The sequence below is a fragment of the Hetaerina americana genome, unplaced genomic scaffold (assembly GCF_022747635.1).
Source record: "Hetaerina americana unplaced genomic scaffold, ioHetAmer1.1.p SCAF_24, whole genome shotgun sequence".
Classification (NCBI taxonomy): Eukaryota; Metazoa; Arthropoda; class Insecta; order Odonata; family Calopterygidae; genus Hetaerina; species Hetaerina americana.
In genome coordinates, this window is record NW_027286808.1 from 2,997,664 (window position 1) to 3,018,780 (window position 21,117).

A 21,117-nucleotide genomic window follows, 5' to 3' on the forward strand; every position below is an offset into this window, starting at 1 on the left:
AATTTGAAGAACTGATGACCTTAAGATACTTCGTAGAGTTGACTCAAAAAGTCTTATTGGTGGGTACTGCTGGTGCTAAGTGACTTGTATTCTATTAAAAGCAACATCATTTGAGTGAAATGAGCGAATATTGCGAAGAATGGCCGCATACATCTGCACCCCAAGTGTTTGTCGTAGAATACGAATATTTTCCCGGTTTACATGCTCAAAAGGTCAACTACCTTTAGATGATCGTACCGACTGTGATATACAAATGGAACGAATGAATACTGAAAATATCATTAATATTAAATTCATAAAACAAGAATGAAAATGTATGTTCTCGAAGAGTTGTCGCATTATCTGATTAAACTGGCACAATCTACCACGATATAACTGATTCAAAATAATTTTACCACTTGTTCCTGCTGTAGACATCTGTTGGTCGAGTGATAAACTAACCGTTGGTTACGTAAAATTCTTACGCCAATGACAATGAGCCAGACAGACTAAGCGGATACACTCTCTGAGATTCTATTGGTTGTGACTACTTGCGTGGTGAGAAATCATTGGTTTATATTTGTTGGATGGGGGAGGTTGTCGTCTCTGGTCAAACTTATATTGTTGTGTCTGCTCCAAACGTTCCAGAAAGGCCGGTGGGTTCTGTCATTCTCAGTAGAAACTTACATTCCTTTATGCCAAAGGTGAAGCGTTAAAAATGTTTAAATTAAAAAGTTCTCTTCCTGTTCTTTTGGGAATTTTGTTTTTATCAGGCAAGTATGCGCGGTGTTCTTGATTAAAGGTGGCTTGTGCACACGAATGATGTGTACTCAGTTTCGTCATTTTTATGAAAACGTGTACGTTGTGAATTGAGATGTTACTCCTTGTATAGGTTTTGCGTGTGCTCAAGATGATGCCGATTCTGTGGATATTGACATTGGAGCCAGCAGAGAAGCATCGAGGACCGGTGAGTTGAATTATTTCTCGATCTAATGCTCTACACGTGATGTACTATTCATGAATGACGATTATGTTACAGACGATGAGGTGGTTAAGAGGGAAGAGGAAGCAATTAAGTTGGATGGTTTGAATGTAGCACAGATTAAAGAGTTGCGGGATAAAGCTGAAAAGTTCGTATTTCAAGCTGAAGTTAATCGTATGATGAAGCTCATCATCAACTCATTATATAGAAACAAAGAGGTAAATTATCACGTAAAAAAGTTGATTCGCCAAAGTACGAACCTGCTGTCTCATTTTCGCTAACCCAATACCGTTACTTGAAAAATTCTTTTGCAGATATTCTTAAGGGAATTGGTCTCCAATGCATCAGATGCATTGGATAAAATTCGTCTGCTATCTTTGACGGATTCATCAGTCCTGGACGCTACAGAGGAGATGTCAATAAAAATAAAGGTAGGAAGGAATGAATGAGAACTTCTCATGAATTCATGTACTCACAATAACTATGCGGCTTTTACTATTAGAGAGGGCAATAGAATTTGCTATGCTCATAGCGCCGAAATATAGTCTTTTGAAGTCTTGATTGTCTCAAGTTCCCTTTCTTTGGTCATTAATGTTGTAATTATAACCTGGAACCAAAATAATGTTTTACTTGTAATAATGTGTTTTTCAGGCTGATAAGGAAGATCGAATTCTCCACATTATTGATACCGGTATCGGAATGACACGGAAGGATTTGGTCAGCAATTTGGGAACAATAGCCAAATCAGGCACGGCGGAGTTCCTTGGTAAAATGCAGGAAGCTTCGAACGCTCAGGAAATGAATGATATGATTGGCCAGTTTGGAGTTGGATTCTATTCATCATTTTTAGGTAAAACTTAACTTTCGTCGCAACTTATATACTTACTTATGGTTATTACTTTGTTGTGTAATTGTGGCGTTGTAAATAATATATATAGATATATATTTATGTAAATGTTCCATCAAAAGTTTGATGCTCAAGGCGTTTGACATGGTAATTGCAGGCGTTATTTACGCCTTAATTTTTCCCCATTGAAAAATGTTTATTTATCACAAAATCATCTTGCTATTGACAGTCAGTTTTAAAGTTCTTGCGCTTTGTTTAATCTTTAGTGGCTGACCGTGTGGTGGTTACAACGAAACACAATGACGATACCCAGCAAATTTGGGAATCTGATGCTGGAAGTTTCAGTATTGTTGAAGACCCCAGAGGAAATACTCTTAAACGAGGAACTCAAATAAGGTACCTACTAATTCTTTGTATAAATTTACTATTTAAAAGTAAAAAGGGTTTCTTATATGTAGACATCTTTGGGTGCATAGATTTATAAACAGATGATGTAGCATTTAAATACTGTAGAATAGTTATGAATTATATTTTCTGTGGAAAAAAACTAGGAAAAGAAATTGCAAAAAATTGATGGTATATCAAAGATTAATTTTCACTTTGGGGTTCACCTGAGTATGAGCCAATGCAGTAGTAAAGTCATACTTATGATGAAACTAAGGCACAGTCATTGACCTGAATGTTGCCTCTTAAAAGAATCCAGACCTTACCCAGTACTGGAGTGTAGAGAAAGTGAAATCCACACATTTAGTGTAGTAATATGGCAGTTTCTTTTCTCGTACCTTCTGTGGTTTCTCGCAAATTTCTGGACCGCAAATAGCTACAGCTCAAGTTGAGCTGGAGATCTGTTAGGGTATCTACCAGTGTCAGAACTGTTAACCTTTGGTTAACCAAAGAGGCTTTGGTTAACCAAACCCTCTGGTCTACTAGAGTACCCTTAAATTTGGCATAGCCTGCATAGTTAAAGATATTAATCAATGCCCAGAACCATGTCTCCACCCTCACCTCCAAACTGTCCACCACCACAATAGATCTCCTAGTACCATTACACAAAATGGTAACTTCAAATTCCAACTAAGCGTTGCATTACTCCCAAGCATACCCAATAGCTAACCACTCATGGAAGTGGTGAGGAATTTTCCGAAAGCAAGGCCAGAAGTCTGTCTATACTTCTCTTCGGTGCTTGTGTATGAAAATTGTGAATGAAGAATGCTTGACACATTCTCGCATATTTTCTGCCATGTCAGCGATAACTCTCAGTAAAACCTTTTTTCAAATTATAATTCGAGTGCACGTAATGGATTTTGAAATTTCCCAAGTTTGAATAACTGCACTTATACTTTTGTATTTTGTAAAAAATCGTATTACCATGTTATCTGTCTATTAATTTACTGCGGGATCGAGATGGTGCGGGGGCCAACGTACTGGCTTCCCACCCAGAGGGCCCAGGTTCAAATCCCGGCGGTGTTGAATATTTTTCAGAGGTGTCTCGAGCCCTACTTGAGGTGCTTTGTGGAGGGCACTTTGAGTGAGTACGCCGTCCGTCGGATGGGACGTTAAACTGCAGACCCTTTGGCGCCTTTCGTAAAGAGTAGGCTAATGCCGACGCCGGGTTTCTCTCCACCCTTCATCCTTACCTGTCCATTCCCTATGGCGCAAATGACCTTAGCTGTCGGTCGCCTCCCCTAAAAACTACTACTACTTAATTTACCGCTTGAATTCACGGTACATTTAGGAAGGGAGTAATTGCTGCCCCAAGTAATTTTATATTTACGAATATGATTACCTAACATAAAGTAGCTAGTGCATTGGTGTTTCCTTTCATAAGCTTTAACCAAGAATTTTTTATCTCCAGATCAATATTATTGAATTCTGTTCTACTTTGGTTATAAAGTACCATTTCCTCAGTCAATGTTTTTCCATGATTTATAGCTCAAAAGAATGGTCGCATTTAGAATGGCAATGATGAACATTCTCATGAATGATGTAAAGCTTGAGCATTAGTAGTTTACTGGTCAAGTTTGGTGGGTACAGACTACCCCACCTAACAGTTGTTGGAAACCATGACACAATAGACTAAAATTAATTATTTTCATTTCTAAATACTAATTCTGCTTCTAATACCATAATATTAATATATAATACTGTTTCAACTGTTTCTAGATCTTCTGAATTTGCATTTTCTTTCCTTATCTGTCAATTCTTCCTGCCTATCCTAGTTTTTCATCCACTATCAAAACTAGTGCAGTTTGAGAGTTAATACTAGGTGTGATCATCATTTTAGTTCAAGTTCATTTTAGCTTGGGTAAGAAAAAATCTTTATGGCTTATTCAAAGATATGATAAAAAAATACTTGTCCCACTTTCATGAGGTGATATTATACTTAAATTACCAAAAAGGCGGTCTAGATAAAACCAAACTTTTATTTGTTATTCTTAAGACTTGACTGTATGGTCACCATCCAGAGTTGTACATTTCTCCAAATGATTCTTGACCTCTTGAAGGCCAGCGCTGTAGATCTCTGCAGATTAGACCACCTCTTGAATGGCATTATTTGTGTTATTAAATCTGTGACCCTGTAATAGTTATGAGTTCGGGAAATGAGAAAAGGTTGCTTGGGATGAGAACAGTAGAAGATGTGGCAAAATTTCAAAGCCATGTTGCTTTGATCGCCAGTTATGCTTCTGAAAAGGAGTCAGTAGTCGTGGAACCCAGCATGCTGACACTTTTGGCAAGTATAGGTCTTCAGGAATAATTTACCACACACTGCCATACCTACAATGTCTCTGACCATAAGGTTGGTTATAATTGGGTCAAATAAGATAGTCCACTTTTTTCACTGTGGTAGCATTGTCCGTGTGTGATGGTCTTCCTCATCTTGCATAGTCTTTGATGGACATGTGGCCTGTATAGAAATTCCTTTTCTGACTCACAACTACAGCATATGATTGACTATCATTTCCATAAATAGCCATCCCTACATTGTAGTTTTACTGGGCACTGTAACCTTACAAATGAAGGCACTTAATCACTCTGCAAGCCTTGTAACTTTTCCATACTGCAAGTTAATTCCACAGCTTCCTGAAGCTGAACAAATCAACAATAATGGCTGTGGTTTGCAAGAGATTGTACATAAGAATCAATTAATGAGCAGAATTAATTTGATGCAGATGCAGTTATTGCTTAGTAAATTATAACTCTAAGTCCCCTGGCTCCATGTTGTGGTTGAAAGGTTTTAATGGTATGCAGTTTTATGTTAAGATTACAATTTTAGTAAAAAATTGAAATTAGTAAGAAAGGCTTCTGTGTCTCATATATTGTAGTATATACCTGGATATTACCACAAAGTAGGTGAATAATGTTAGAAGTTATTAAAATGTAGGATGCTGAGGGAATCAAACAAATTTGTTGAATGGGTAGGGAAGGTGTCAAGCATATTTTGGATTAGGATTGTTATGCTGATATAACTCTTTGCCTGCTACAATTTATAGGAAAATCCCAAAACACACCACAAGGATGAGGCTGTGTGTCAGATTCCTCCTGCTGAAATGTGTTGCTCCATGTACGTGAATAAATAAGGATAAATGCTTCTAACAACAATGAATAGTGGAATACACTACTATCTATTGTTTCAATTGACCAGAGTGGCGAAAAACAAAAATTCCATTGAAATCTACCAATTAGGGATCAAGGTGGTGTGGTGGCTAACTTACAGGCTTCCCACCACGAGAACCTAGGTTCAAATCCTGGAGACAAATATTTTTCAGTTGTCTCCTGATCCCTGCTGGAGGTACTTCGTGAAGAGCACTTAGCGTGAGAAGGGCATATGTTGGATGGGACGTTGAACTGCAGACACCTTGGAGCCTTTCGACGAGTATAGGCTAATGCCAATGGCAGGTTTTTCCCACCCTTCCTTTCCCGTCCATCCCTAATGGTGCAAATGACCATAGCTGTTGGTCACTTCCCATAAAAACTACTACTATCTGCCAAGTTAGTATTCTTTCATTTACACTTAGTATGAAAAGACTTCCACCCGGTAGCACCTGAGAAAGTATCTTTTAAGAAACTATTCCTGGAACAGATATCCAGGTGCTTCAATGTTCTCCATTTGGATTAACTTTGTTTTGCTATGTTTTGTAATAGCTATAATAATATGTATTCATATAAAATTACCGAAATGGTAGATTTATTTTAAATCCTGGTTGAACTGAATAATAATAATACTTTATTTGTCCAGAGATCAAGTTGTTAACTGTTACACTAAATATAAGGGGAAAGTAACAAAATACATATATGGATACAAGACGCATATCAGACAATCTAAACTAAGTGGATTGACTTTAAATGCAGCCACACTTTTTTGGCCGTAATCTCAGCTGGGAGTTTATGATAAAATTGAAGGCCCACAAGATTTGGGCCAGCACCTGCATTTTTAGTATGTGAAACATAAAATCTGTTTTACTCATCTTCAATATTCATGCTATTAATTAGTGTGCTGTAATAGTATTTGAGTAGAATAAATTCTCATTTTTTTTCATTTGTTTTTCAGTCTTCATTTGAAGGAGGAAGCTCAGGACTTTTTGGAACAAGACACTATCAAAACATTAATAAAGAAGTACTCACAATTCATCAATTTCCCTATTTATCTATGGGCTAGTAAGGTTAGTCTCCTTTGCATGAAACATTTTGTTTTGGCAGTTGTGCTATTTGTCTTTCAAGTATTGCATAGCTATAATAAAACGATTATACATCTGTAGACGGAAGAAGTTGAAGAGCCCATAGAAGAGGAAGAAAAAGATGAACAGCCTGAAGATGAAGATGATGATGCCAAGGTTGAGGAAGAAAAGGAGGACAAGCCTAAGACGAAAAAAGTTGAGAAAACCGTTTGGGATTGGGAAGTTCTGAATGATAGCAAACCAATTTGGACAAGGAAGTGAGTGAAATTTGCATATTTTTTATATAGACCAGTTGAACCCGACCAGTTAAGATTGTGAATCACCATGTCTATTTCTATTAGCTTATAAAGATGTCAGTAATGGCTGGTGTTTTTTTTTTTCATTACAAAATGTTTAATTTTTCATCATAGACCAGCAGATATAACTGATGATGAATACAACGAATTTTACAAGTCTCTAACCAAAGATAGCAGTGAACCACTTGCTAAGAGCCATTTTGTTGCTGAGGGTGAAGTGACATTCAAATCTGTATTGTTTGTGCCCAAAGTTCAGCCAAGTGAAAGCTTCAACCGGTATGGTAGTAAGGTTGACAACATTAAGGTAAGAATATTGTACTATTTGTAGAGGCAGTTTGAGATACATGTTTTCACAATATGTAGTTATTTTTTATGTGTACATATGTTGTGTGCTATGGTGCTCAATTAGTGTATCCTATTCTTTCAGTTATATGTTCGTCGTGTATTTATTACTGATGACTTCCAAGACATGATGCCTAATTACCTCAACTTTGTGCAAGGTGTTGTTGACTCAGATGATCTTCCTTTGAATGTTTCTCGAGAAACCCTTCAGCAGCATAAGCTAATAAAGGTACTCCTACATCCTCAGTGACATTATAATTCGTGCTTCAGTGATTTGTATTAAGCTTAAACAATATACCAGCCTTTTTTGTGGCAGACATGCCTCTACAGTATTTTGAAAAACCTTGGCCTTGTATATATTACGCAGAGAAATTAGTAGGAGTAGATCTGAAAGCCCAATTGTATTACAAATATTGGTCAAAAAATGTTCAACTTATTAGTCTGGTACTGTCTTTGAAAAGGGGTAGACTCTTAAACTCTTACAGCTCACATTTTCACCTGTTACTGGGCAGCTTTCATTAAAATTTTTCATCTGCATATTTATTCTGTATTCTCAGGTGATAAAGAAAAAATTAGTGAGAAAAACACTTGATATGCTGAAGAAAATGGAGAAAGATGAATATGAAAAGTTCTGGAAGGAGTACTCTACCAAGTAAGTATTTATAGCTTCTATTTGAATATTTCGTAATTCTTGTAATTTGATGGTATTAGGGGGAATGAAAACCATATCATTTGCAAAAAGCTTCCCATATTGATGTTCTCATATTTTTTTTAATGTGGTTTTTTTGTGGGTTAACCATGTTTCAATATTATTTTTTATTTATTTGGCATTTCATAAATTAATGCATCAGATAATGGAAATTCAAATGAATAGTTCAAAATGATTTTGGATTAAATATAATGTGGATGTTACCAGTGTCGTGCATTTCTTCTTTCTCACAGCATATTTAAAGAACTATTGCTTTCATGAAAACATATGTTGACTTAAGAATTTCAATCAACTTGGAAATTCTCCCACTTTATTAATGGCTATGGGCTTGATATTTTCATTATATTACATGAAATAAACTTTTCCTATCACACACAGAAATATGCTTTTTTTGTTCTAAGCTGCAAAGTTGGAGCCACAGTTGCCATGACTTAAATGGTGTCATTTGCTTATTTGCACCAAATGCAAGAATTTCTTAGTTCAATAGTTTCAGCCTCAACTTTGTGGAAGTTCATTTTAATAAATGAAAAAGAAACACTTAGTTCCAATCCACCACTTTATTACAGGTACGACTAGTTTCGACGCTACGGCGTCATCCTAAGGTACCCGAGGATGACGCCGTAGCGTCGAAACTAGTCGTACCTGTAATAAAGTGGTGGATTGGAACAAAGTGTTTCTTTTTCATTTATTGCAAGAATTTCTTATGCAAAAATCATTTTACTTGATCAGGATTCAACCTCAGCTCAGGAATCCAGGTTTGAATCCTAGTCAAGGTAAATAATTTTTGCATTATGAAATTCGTTCATTTATGATTATTTTTGTTATTTATAAATCTTTCTAAATTCTTATGCTACTTCTTTGCTCACATAAACTGGAACTTTTAATTATCTTTCAGTATGAAATTGGGAGTGATTGAGGATCCAGCAAATCGAACCAGGCTTGGAAAACTACTACGCTTCCATTCTTCCAGTCAAAAGGGTCTCACTTCACTGGCAGAATATGTTGAAAGGATGAAAGACAAGCAGGAACACATCTACTATATGGCTGGATCAAAGAGAGAAGAGGTATGACTCATGCTGTTAAAGAATGAGGAACGTAAAGAAAATAGTTTTTCTAACCAACATAAAGTAAATATCAGTTTTTGATGATCCTCTTTATCTACAGAACTGGTTTCATGTTAAATATAATGATCTTGAGTTTCAAAAGGTGCCAAAATACATGGAAACCACTTGAAATGGCATTTGATTGAGTCAGCCTAATGGTCAAAGATGTCTGATATCAGGTAATTTGAGAGCATCTAAACTACTGAATACATGTAAATAACTTTTTAAATCTTGGAATATAATCTGCGGCATATATTTGTAAGATGATAGAGAAATCCTTATTTGTTCAAAATTTTTTTTGAAACCAGTGTAGGACAGGACAGATCCCGGAAATTGTACCAAAATGAGAGGTTTTGAATTTTTTGAGTCTTCAAATTTCAAAGCAAAATGCTGTACATGTAGTTGGAAGTGATGCCACTAAAACCATTTAGATCTTTGGGTATATATTTTCCTGTGAATTATTTAAATATGAAGACAATTTTAATATTGGTCTTTCATTAAAGGTTCGAAAGAGAAGAAACCATAACTATTTACATTCATTGGGACTGTCATGAAGGGAAGGCCCCACTAATAAGGAAAATGTGCGACTAAGGAATATTCTAAAGAGTGCCTATGTAAGCACTATGGGGTTTAAGAATCTTTTATGTCAGTCAGGGCTTATGAATCCATCCAATACCTACCCTAACCCAGTAAATGACTGATAATAATAATGTGTTGAAATATAATTAGCCTATTTTGGGAAATTTTATTTTTTGGTATTCTCCATTCACATGTTTTACCTTTTTTAAGGTCTTCACAGATACTTTTTATGAATTTCTGTTTTAAATTGTCTAAATTCTTACCCCTCCGGCTACTCATCACAATCTCCATGATCGGTGGTGTTAATTACCCATTGATATAGTCATTAATGCTCTGTCTCTCTTTATATATCTCTTATATATATGCATTTGCAATACTGCATCCTTCTCACCATGAAATATTTTGTGAGGTGCTTCCCCAATACTGCCCCATGGTCATTTTATTCTACCCTGATTTTAAATCAAGCCTGTACTCTTATTCTTTTGGAATATATGGGGTGTTCAAAAAGATTGTGATTCAAAAGATAGTATTTATAGGTGCAGTTTGTAAAGCAGTGATTAGATTTGACTGTCTTTCATAAGTATGAGTAAATAAGTTTTTTTTGTATTTGTTTCAAGCCAAGTACTTTTGTTGTTTTTTATTTGAAACTGTGACATAACTATTTTGAGAGCATAACTCAATTTAGTGTCCTTCTTACTTGGTTTGTGAAACAGCATATTTATCTTCATTATCTCAGGTTGCACAATCTCCATTTGTTGAAAGGCTGCTCAAGAAGGGATATGAGGTTCTGTACTTAGTGGAGGCTGTTGACGAGTACTGCATTTCAGCCATTCCTGAGTTTGATGGCAAGAAATTCCAAAATGTAGCCAAGGAAGGTCTGTCTCTAGGAGATACATCAAAGACTGAGGCCTTGAAGACTCAGTATGAGCCTTTAACAAAGTGGCTGGCAGATGATGCCCTTAAAGATCAGGTTTGTTGTTTTATGCAAGTTTTTTATTTACATAAATGAAAATTTTTTATTTACCTATTTCCATGAGTATTGATATTTGAATTGCATGACTACCTTTGTGCCACTTGTTATGGAATTGAAAAATACCTGATGAATTATAATGGCTTTCCATTCATTAATTTTACAATACACTAAACTCTTGATTATCTGGTTTGTGGATTATCCGTGCTATTGTCTTCCTGGCACTTCAAAATTTTATTAAAATTACTGTTATAAAGATAATTAAATGCCTTGAAACTTTAATATACTCTGAAAGATGTTAGTTAGAAATACCTGGGCTTCCTTAAAAGTTTTTCATTTCACAGAATAAACAGTCGGTCATATATTATATTTTAATTTAGACATTTTTGTACTATCCATAATTGCCCATTGTCATTTCGCTCACATTTATTAGTCCTGAGAATTCCGTATTATCCTTATTCTTTTTACAGCAAGCAAATGTGTGGCTTTACTGTGCAACAATTAAGTCATTAACTATTTACTCAGCTTTATTTCAATCAGCATGATATGAAAAATATGAATCTATATCTGATATCCTTAGTAAATATTCATTTCTCATCAGTCATTTGTTTTTACTGAGTATGTGATTGGTTTAGCTTTATGTGGAAGGTTTTGCCATTCGCTTCATGATAGTTCTGCTGTGGAAAACTATAATGCCACCTTTATAAAAATGTGTGAAAACTAATAATTTGTACTTTCCCATTTCTAAATAAATGAAAATTAATCGCAAGAGTTTCCATATATATCCATTTTTACCGAAACCATGTATTCAGTTTATATCAATTATGTGCTTCTCAATTATTAGTGATTCTACATTCATTCATTAGCATGGATAATCAATAGTTTACTGTAGCCATATTTTGAATACCAAGAAGTGATGAATCAGTCGCATTTTTTGCGGTACTTAGCATTGGATCTTGGTTCCTATAGTTCCAGTGAGAGGATAACTATTGAGCTCTCAATACTTGAAGACTTGCAATGGCAAGCAAATGCTTGTATCAATTTCAAAGATATTACCACTGTATCAGGTGTTAAACGTTTGGTATATGAGAACTTTCATGCAATTACAAAAATTATGTACAATGTGTGATTTAATGTTTCTAAGGCGACATGAAATAGTTTCCTTGTATCATTTCCCGTCATTTTATAGTACTGTTGTCATGTGAAGGCAAGTAACTGCACAAGTTTTAATTCCTGCAATTTTTGAGATGCGTGGGAAATTACTTGAAAGGTATTAGGTATACAAATACTTATTTGAGAAATAAACTATATAATATTTGAGAATTAATCAATGTAATAATCTGAAATGTCTTTTAGATTGTGAAATCTGACAAATTCTTATTTTAATGCGTAGACAGTAATAAGAAGTGGTTCACTATTATCAGGGATAAAACCTTCATCCATTAAAATGTACAATATGGCTTTTACTTAAAATTTCTTATTGTAAGAAGCCACTGTATGTAACTGTTGCATGGGCAGTATTAATACTTCAGCAACCAACTTACAATGACCTCTGACAAGCACTTAGTTTTTTGCATTTAAATGTAGCCAAATCATTTCTATTGATATCCAATACAAAACCAAATTGTCATGTTAATGCATTAGGCTAGCCAGTGGACTTAGATGTGTAACTGGTAAATTATCCATTGAAGGCTCTTCTGCCCTTATCTGCTATTGCAACTATTGATAAAAGGGTATTAAAGAGCTAGTGCCAATTGGCTTGAATGGTGAACTATGAAACAAGATACTTCCCTTTTTGTCCTTAAGCGTTAAGTGCCTTGGGGGCAGAGGCTCACCTAACCAGCTACTTTAAAAAGAGGAGAGAGATAAAACTGAAACTAAGAATGTGATGTTGTATGCTCTGACTAATCGTGAGCAAGCTATTTCTGGGAAAATTTTCAATAGGGATTACAATTAAAACCTTATGAAAAGGAAATATGAAATGTATATGTAAAACAATGGCAGATAGTTGGCCAGTCAGGAGGGTGAGGGCAGAGCCAGCGTTGGTCCTCTTGCCATGTCCTGGAGTACTATGGTGTAAAAATCAGGCTATGAGAGAAAGGTGTGGTGTAACTAAGCAATTGTACAAATAAGAAAGATCAGGATAAGCTCAAATGGTTTCAGATTTATCATCTAGATGCTTCATTTATTTGGTTGAGGCAATAAAAAGTATTTGGAGGCTGCTTTTGTTAACCACGTATCATTATTTGTATATGTATATATTTTTATGGTGTAAGGGCAACAGTATTAATACTTTGATACATAAACATTTCATGGAATATTTAATACTCTGTGGTTAAAACCACCAGAGCAGTATGTATTGTTTCTGAAACTGTTTTTTGGTTCCTAATCTCAAGAACCAGTGCTATTGTTGACTGGAGGTCTGAAGTGATCCATCACTAGTTTAAAGTATGTGTTAAAATGTACTGTAAATTGTTTAACATGATGAATTTGTTTCTAAATTTTCATTGCTTATTTTCTCTGAAACAGATACTCAAGGCTACCGTATCTGAACGACTTTCCAATTCTCCATGTGCCTTAGTAGCCAGCATGTTTGGTTGGACTGGCAATATGGAAAGGCTTGCGATTTCCAACGCTCACCAAAAGGCAGACGACCCACAAAGAAGGTGATTAGATTTTTACTGTAAAAGACCCTTTTTCTATGACCTTTCCTGACTGACTTTTTAAAAAGTTGACAAGAGTTAACTCTCTATAATTGTAGTGATATATGTTAAAGGTTCACGATTTATGCATAGATTTTTTAAGTTTCCCCCTAATTGACAATATGTGATAACTCATTGGAAGGAGGAGGAAAGGATTTTGATGCAGGGTTAGAGATTGAACACCCTGATAAAATGCTAGTAAAAAGTGTGCTGATTTAGTCTTTATGAAATAATGGATGGGAGTTGAATCACCAAGCAATCATATGAGAAGAGTGAATTGTGGGAGCATTACCCAAAAACAATTAAAGGGAATATTTAAAATTCATTATGAGAAATCAGGATTGGTTGCAAACATGCACTACATGTGAATTTTTTCATTAAGACTCGGTTATTGAGGTGCACATAAAAGCTAAACCTTACCTTCTCCATTAGAAGATTCATAGAGCAGTAAATGCATTTTTATCAATATATTTTCAGTGGACAAATGCACTAAAGTTATGTTGTTACTTAAATGTCACTTTTTTCCTTTTTTTCCACTTCCATGAACTGTAGAAATGTCTTATTTTTTATTGTGACTGCAAGCATGGGAGCAGTAATTGTTACTCTTTGTCACCTATCAATGCTCTGTACCTGTCAACCCTATCCTTAGGCACTCAACATATTTGAACTCTGCCACTTTCTACTACGAAACTACTTGATTATGACTAGACTAGAACAATGATGTTTTTTTTATACTTCACTGTCATATTTTGTTGACTAAAGTCTGGCAATCCTGGGACATAGATGAATAAGTTGAACATCTCATTAGGAAGGTGGAATGTTTAACATACTGCATGCAGAGAGAATTGATCATTTTTGTGCATGCAGGAAGGCACTTTTTTCACATTCCAAACCGGTTCTGCTTCTGGTTTAATCTAGTAAATAAAGCAGAGTTATGTTCACAGAATTTTAAATTTTTGCTCGTGATTTGATATAGCTCTGTAGATGGTGTTAAAAAAATGTTCAAATTTTCACTGTAAAATATTTTTTAATTTTAAGTCAAATATAAATATCCTCCCATTTTATTTTAAGACTTAAATTTATGGTTAAATGGTGATCTTCTACCCTGATGTTTCATAGAATTGAAATTGCTTAAAGAAAATAAATGTTAAGCACCCTGGAAAATTCCAGAACTGGCATGGAGCTAATTTCTGAATTGTTAGTCCACTACAGAATGAGTTAAACATCATTAATTGACTAAATTTCGAGCGTTATGTGTACATTTTTAAGTTTTCCCTTATATTATGGTCTATAAACTACAACATTTTTCAGCCTAAAACATTATTTGGTTTGTTGTGTGGAAGCCTGCATAACAAAAGCTATGCTGCAATGCATTACTGAAATTTTGCTGTGGGGAATGACCCCATAGCATTGAGTTATGGGATCATTCCCCACATGTTAACCAAATTTTTCTGCTACAAAAGAGCTATTTGCTTTCTTGCTAATATACCACCGCTTGAATCATGCAAACCATTTTTTATTAAGTATGGAGTCATGACTGTATTTAGTTTATATATCTTTAAGGCTCTGATTCATATGAAAGTTAATCTAGAAACTTACCAATTAAGATCTAACATCCATAACTACTCCACAAGAGGCTAATCAAATCTAAATACTACTTATTGTAGATTGTCATCAACTTACAACACGTTTCTTAATTGAACATAAGACTCTAACTATCTGCCTTCTCAGTTGTAATCAGACAGTATCCAGAGTTTCTAGAATAGGGTATATACCTGGTTACTTGTTCACCCACTTAACTCATTGGATGAATTCTTTTGTAACCATCTTCATCACATTTAAGAACTCTGTGTATGTATTAAATAATATTAATATTGACGACATTTAATATGGTTGAATCATTTTTCCAAATGAATCAAGTATTATTATTATTCACTCTGCTGATGATTGGGGAGTACACAATAGTTGTCTTTTTTCTTTTTAGCTATTATCTTAGTCAAAAAAAGACTTTAGAGATCAATCCCAGGCACCCACTAATTAAGGAGCTGTTGCGGAGGGTTGAGATGGATCCATCAGACCAGTCTGCAAAGGACATAGCAACCATGATGTTCCAAACTGGTAAATAGTAGCCTTACATTTTACTGTAATGGTCATTTCCTGCAGACTAAAGAGTCAATTCAATATCGCCAACTATCTGTTGAATGCAACAATTTTTTAAAGGTCATACTCCATTTTTTCACTGGTAAAAGTCACCAGAGTGGAAGTGAAAAGTGTTGAATAACAGGGTGGCTACACCCATGGTAGTGTCTGCTGAAAGATTGAAATTGCTCATCTGTAAAATGGCCGAAAATGTCCTTTAGTTCCTCTTGAGTGCATGTGCAAATTTTGTACGTCTATACTCTCATGCACATTTGTAAAAGTATTGTACATCTTTGCACTCATGGACTTATATTCTTTCATATCTCTTTTCTGTGACCTAATTCTATAGTGCTTCTCGTCATAAGGGTTTCTCCTTAAAAATGCTGCGATGACTAGCATAATCTGTAATTTTAACTGAAATCATTGTTACTTGTGATAATATTTGTCCATCTTCAAAGCCGTTTGCTATTTAGTGGATTGATTACAAAAATGTATCTGTTAGGCAGTTTTCACATTTCCGGTCTTCCAGTTGATCACTGTAAATAAGTGGGAGAAATATAGTGAAGATGGTAAATATATATTTGATTGAAGGTCAATCGGGCACTTGTCATCATTGCTTTGTCTTAAAGGCAAAAAATTAGAGTCCTGCAAGCATTCATGCTTGTAATTTGAAGAATTCTGTTTTTTCTTTTGTCTTAAAAGTTCCATTAATTTTTCTTTTTTTAATATGCTTTTTGTTTTGCAAATATAATAAGCATAGAATGCTTATTTACAATAATAGTAAGAAAATGTACCTCAAATTGGCAAACAAATGCGAGATAGAATTTTTAATATTGTAAAATAGCATTTTGCAGAGAGCTCTTGTCCAAGTAGTTTCCCTGGATAAGGAACTCAAGGACCCATTTTGTGTGCTGTGGAATACTGTCCATTGGTTAATGAATGGAAATATTTCCAACCTTAAGAATGATGAAGTTAAGAATATATTAAGGACTGAATTTTTCTTCCAAACTTGTTAGCATACTTATTAGTGGAGTTCTGCTAAGGGAAATGGCTCAATATGCAAGACATGTCGTGAACTAAAAAGCATCAAATGGCTTGATGCACTGCTTCAAAATGTTGTATAATAATTTTTACAAAATCATGAGGTGAATGTAAGCATGTAGGTATAGAAAAAGTTACTCTCTTGAAGCAGACACGGTATGTATACTGTAAACTCTCGATTATCCATTCTAAAGGATGCATGATGAAGCACGGCTAATTGAAATCATGCTAATGGTTGCATGACAAAGCATGGTTAATCAAAAAACTCGGATTACCAAAATATCAGAAAAATATAGTAGTGATATGAGCAGATTATACAGAGACTTTTTGCATTCCTTGTGGTTACAAGCGATTTTTTTTTAGCAATGGAAAGTGCCTTTTTCTTGTTTTTCAGCTATGTTTATTAGGGTGGAATTATAATTTTACAAGAACACAGAACTATTATCAAGTGAATGCCCGAACATATTTTCTCAGAAAGCTGAACCAATCACAGCCAGGGAATAACAAATGACTGGCGAAGAACGAATATTGACTAAGGATTGCTGGTATGGATTCAAAGTCATTATATGATACTAATTAAAATGATGCAGTGTAGAGAGTTAATAAATTATATGTTGCATGGTAAAACTATTTATTTCTTCAGCTTATTGGGGAATATGGAATTCTCTGGGCTAATGAATGCAAAGGGCACACAATAATGGGAAAGTAAGGATTGTACAAAAATGTTTAAATCAAAACATTAAATATGCGCTTTTGATTTTCATTTTATTTTGTGCCGCTGCAAATTTTAATTAAGTCCAGGTATTTTAAATTCGTATTTTAACAAAGTATATCGAAATTTTAAAGCCTATAATTATCTTAATCATTGTAATTTTATTAAAATTTTGGAGTGCTAGGAAGAGAATAGCACTGATAATCTGCCATGGATAATCGAGAGTTTACTGCGTAATATAATTTTGTTAATGGTAGGCATTTTAAACTGTTGTGGAAGGTGCATTTTTTAATGTGCTCTCTCACTAGACCCTAGACTAGTAATCCAAATATCCATGATGGTTTAAGCTCATAAGGCGTAGCCTGCAATCTATGCAGCATTATGAAGGCCAGAAGTGATGTCAAAGTAATTTTGAAGAAGATATTCTTACCCTTAATGAAAAGGTTGGGTGATCAAAATCCAAATTTATTTTATTAGATTAGTGCCAAGCCAAATCAGTTGTTCTGAAATGAATATTAGATTGAAATTTATGTCAGCCATTTGTGCTAACCACCTGTAGATACTAGATGCAGGTAAAAGTAATGCCTTTCAAGGTGATTATCAACAGATTCTTTGCAAAAAGCATGGTCTTATTGACAATGAGAGAGATCCAGAGACTTTTAATGTTAGTGTTCTTAATGGTCAGCATTCAAAAGTAAGTTGTAGTTACATGAAATCCATAAAACTATGGGACACATATGTACGGTTTTCCTTCCATTTCCTACTTTCCCTTAGTATGCATATTCTGATTATTTACTCCTATTCTTTTGTTCCTCACGAAATTGTGAAAGTGGGGTTCAACCAAGAATCATATCACTGTACAATAGACTTAAATGATAGATGAAAAACTGCATTAATATCATGTGATAGTAGTTTTTATTTTTCAGCCTCTAACTTGTTTATTTCTTAGATGCTTCATTTTAATGTAAAAACTTTCATTTGTAAATCTATTTTGAAAATTTCATGTCCTTTTGCATTAAGCTTCCAGCAATTTTCTGCGAGTTGCAGCTGGCTGATTACATTTAAAACAAAAGCTGAGAAGTATATCCCAATGTTCTCCAGTTCTTTGTTTCCACAAAGCAGTCATTCAATTCATAGACATCTGAATGTGTCCGCAATGTTTTGTTTTTCAATTAGATTCAAGCTACATAACCATGGTAACCACATTGATGAAAATAAATAATTGCTCCCTAAGTTTTACCGCTCGAATAACCAAATTCATACAACATTTGGTTTCCTATTATAAAACAATATTTAATGGCTATTTTCAGTCACTCACTCTGTGCTTTACTGAGCATAATCAACCAGTTCTTTTCTAGGAAGCTCATCTTTCACCTTTTGAAAAATAAATATTTCTTGGCTAGGAAGACAATAATTGCGCTCTCATTATGGTCTATGCATGTTGGAAACCATGAAAGATATAAAGATTCAAACTCCCTCTCTCTCTCTGTGGTACGCTATTCTTCCCCCGTATCCTTTGAATAACTGCATACTTCTTGATTTTCCCATCAGTCACAGTGTTGGAGATGGCATGGTTGCTTGTGCAAGTGAATACCAATGAATATCAAAACTAAATTATCCAAGTGAAATACTAGGTTTTCATATGGGATGATAGTTTAAGAATAATGAATTGTTAAAATAAGTAATTAGCTGCAACATTTTTCAGTGTAAAAATCTATTTTATGCAAACTTCTTGCCACCCTGTCCACTGTGATACTTTGCCTTGTTTGCAACATAGATTTCTATGCAAGTTGTATTCATACTGAACCTAGTGTCATGTAATAAGTTACTTTGTGTTGTTTCACTGTGTCATAGTATTTTTTTACTAATTATTTTATAAATTTTCTTTGTAGCTACTTTACGATCTGGCTACATGCTTAAAGACACGGCCACCTTTGCACAAAGTGTAGAGCAGATGATGAGATCAACTTTAGGGATACCTTTAGATGAAGAGGTGAGTGTCAATTTGTTGATCTCATGGTATAACTCTTTTAACAGTTATTATTTATGAGTAATGTTTCAATTGCTAAGTAAGGGAATTGCTGTTTGTGTTGGTAACTAATTGAAGCACTCATTTCCCAGCCTGATGAAGAAGAGCCAGAGGAACTAGAAGAAGCAAAAAACAGTGAGCAAGACATTGAGGCAGATGATAAGGATGAAGATGAGGTTTCAGAGGACCATGACGAGCTCTAAATTGCCTTTTTCATGAAATAATTGGTGTGAAATTGTCTAATGTGTGAATGTGTTTGTCTCCTGTTGTGTAATATACATCATATTTATGGACTTCTGCTTTTCACAGCTGTTATTCTTTTTTCACCTGCTAGCAGGAGTTCACCATTTACCAAATTACATGAAGTCATTTTTCTATTCATTTTGTACTGAGAGATAGGTAATTTGAATGCCAGTGAAAGTTGATGAACGAATGGTCAGTGAATATTACCTCAGAGAGGTGTTAGTGTTGCATATGAATGGTATGCCACATGGTTGATTACATTAAAGTAATTTTCTATTACAAGAGTTTTTCATTTTACTTGAAGTTACTGTTTACGAGCTCTTAATGAGATGTTTTTAACCTGTTGTTTGCCTCTTCTTGCTCATAGTTAAAAATATTGTATTTATAAATGCACGTTGTCTCAGTTTCAGATCATTTTTCCCATGTAATTCAGCGAATTGATCATGTTTAAAGTCCATCATCTCAGGTAATCTACAGCTGTCTCTCTCAACCTTGGCAGACCATGGAACACTCCTGTTGCTTTGGAGTGTCAGGAAAAACTTGAACTCTGAACTTGAAATTAAACCACTTGGCTTTTCCACATAGAATTTTTTATTTACTACCTAGGTTTCATTCTGGAATAACACCATCAGGTAAAAATAAAAGTCAAACACAGTTTATACAGCTCTGGATGGAAGGAAAAAGGAGGGGCGTCACAGTTTCAGATCATTTTTCCTCGGGAGGAGGATGATTGGTAATGTTGATAAATTAGCAGGCTGGGAGAAGGAATTAATACAATGTTGAAAAAAGTTTTGCTTGGCATCGGTTAGTTGGCTGAGGAATGGGTAATGCGAACGGCACTGGGTAATTAAGTGATTAAGTAGCTGGCTGGGAGGGGCTACTTCATGGTTGAAAAAGTTTTGCTTGGTGTCGGTTTGGTTGGCAGATGGGCAAGGAAAAGACAATAATGGGGATCGTTAAGGGTAAAGAAATTCGTTGGTCAAAACATCTCCGTAATCCATGTGCTGAAGTATATCTAATTGCTCCAGCGCACTGAGGCTATGACCTTTCTTCTCAAAGTGCAGGATTTCGGGGATGAAATCACTGCTGTGGCCACCATCTTTCAGGTGCCTGAGGGATGCCTGATACCTGTGGGACAGAGGGATCCGGGTTCGAATCCTGGTCAAGGCGAATGATTTTTACACTCTGAAATTGTTGCATTGAAATGCACATTAGTGAATGACTCTGTTAAAAGTTACTGTTGCGGCATCTCCAGCAGTTCCTTTGGAATGGGGATAGAACATGCTCCCTCTTCCCCTCAGTCCAGAGCTATATATTCTGTGTTTGACTTGTATTTTTACCGGATGATGTTAAACCATAACAAAACCTAGGTAGTAAATAACAAAATTTTCCATGTGGAAAAGCCAAGTGTTTACATTTCAAGTTCAATGTCAAAATGTAGGTTACATTTTTTGCATTCATTTTAGCCTATTTTATCCTACATCTTAAAGAATGGCAGTTTATCAGTGATCCTAATCATAACCTAAGATAAATTGTGCCGGAACATAAAAACAATGTTCTTTGAAAATATTTAACTCGTGAGATCAGGTCAGTCAATTTTGGAAATCATTATCCTGTATATATTTGAAAACTTCCTGTTTTTGTGAAGCAGAGATGATAAATTAAGCTGTTGCATATAACCTATTATGCTAATTTGAGCTATGGGCAATTTGAAATTTCCCTGGTGGTTTTAAGTACACTGCTCACAAGTTATTATAACTTCATTTAT

The 21,117-nt window shown here is 34.9% G+C and overlaps 1 protein-coding gene across 1 annotated transcript; it reads left to right on the forward strand.

The window, feature by feature from the left end:
• The first annotated feature begins 576 nt into the window (after positions 1-576).
• Positions 577-19,631, forward strand: Gp93 (heat shock protein 90 Gp93). The gene is made up of 17 exons (XM_071586649.1): positions 577-752; positions 872-946; positions 1,019-1,179; positions 1,276-1,392; positions 1,613-1,811; positions 2,075-2,204; positions 6,358-6,469; positions 6,566-6,741; positions 6,895-7,084; positions 7,208-7,351; positions 7,680-7,774; positions 8,727-8,895; positions 10,250-10,483; positions 13,013-13,149; positions 15,170-15,303; positions 18,970-19,070; positions 19,199-19,631. The coding sequence occupies exons 1-17, from the start codon at positions 698-700 to the stop codon at positions 19,307-19,309; spliced, it is 2,340 nt and encodes a 779-aa protein (XP_071442750.1). The 5' UTR covers positions 577-697; the 3' UTR covers positions 19,310-19,631.
• The last annotated feature ends 1,486 nt before the right edge of the window (positions 19,632-21,117 follow it).

What these genes read in the sequence shown, in the direction of transcription:
- Gp93 (XM_071586649.1), top strand. Translation starts at nt 698, where the DNA reads ATGTTTAAATTAAAAAGTTCTCTTCCTGTTCTTTTGGGAATTTTGTTT. An exon ending in TGGAAGGAGTACTCTACCAA is followed by an intron (nt 7,775 to 8,726) that starts GTAAGTATTTAT and finishes ATTATCTTTCAG; the next exon opens with TATGAAATTGGGAGTGATTG. An exon ending in ATGATGCCCTTAAAGATCAG is followed by an intron (nt 10,484 to 13,012) that starts GTTTGTTGTTTT and finishes TCTCTGAAACAG; the next exon opens with ATACTCAAGGCTACCGTATC.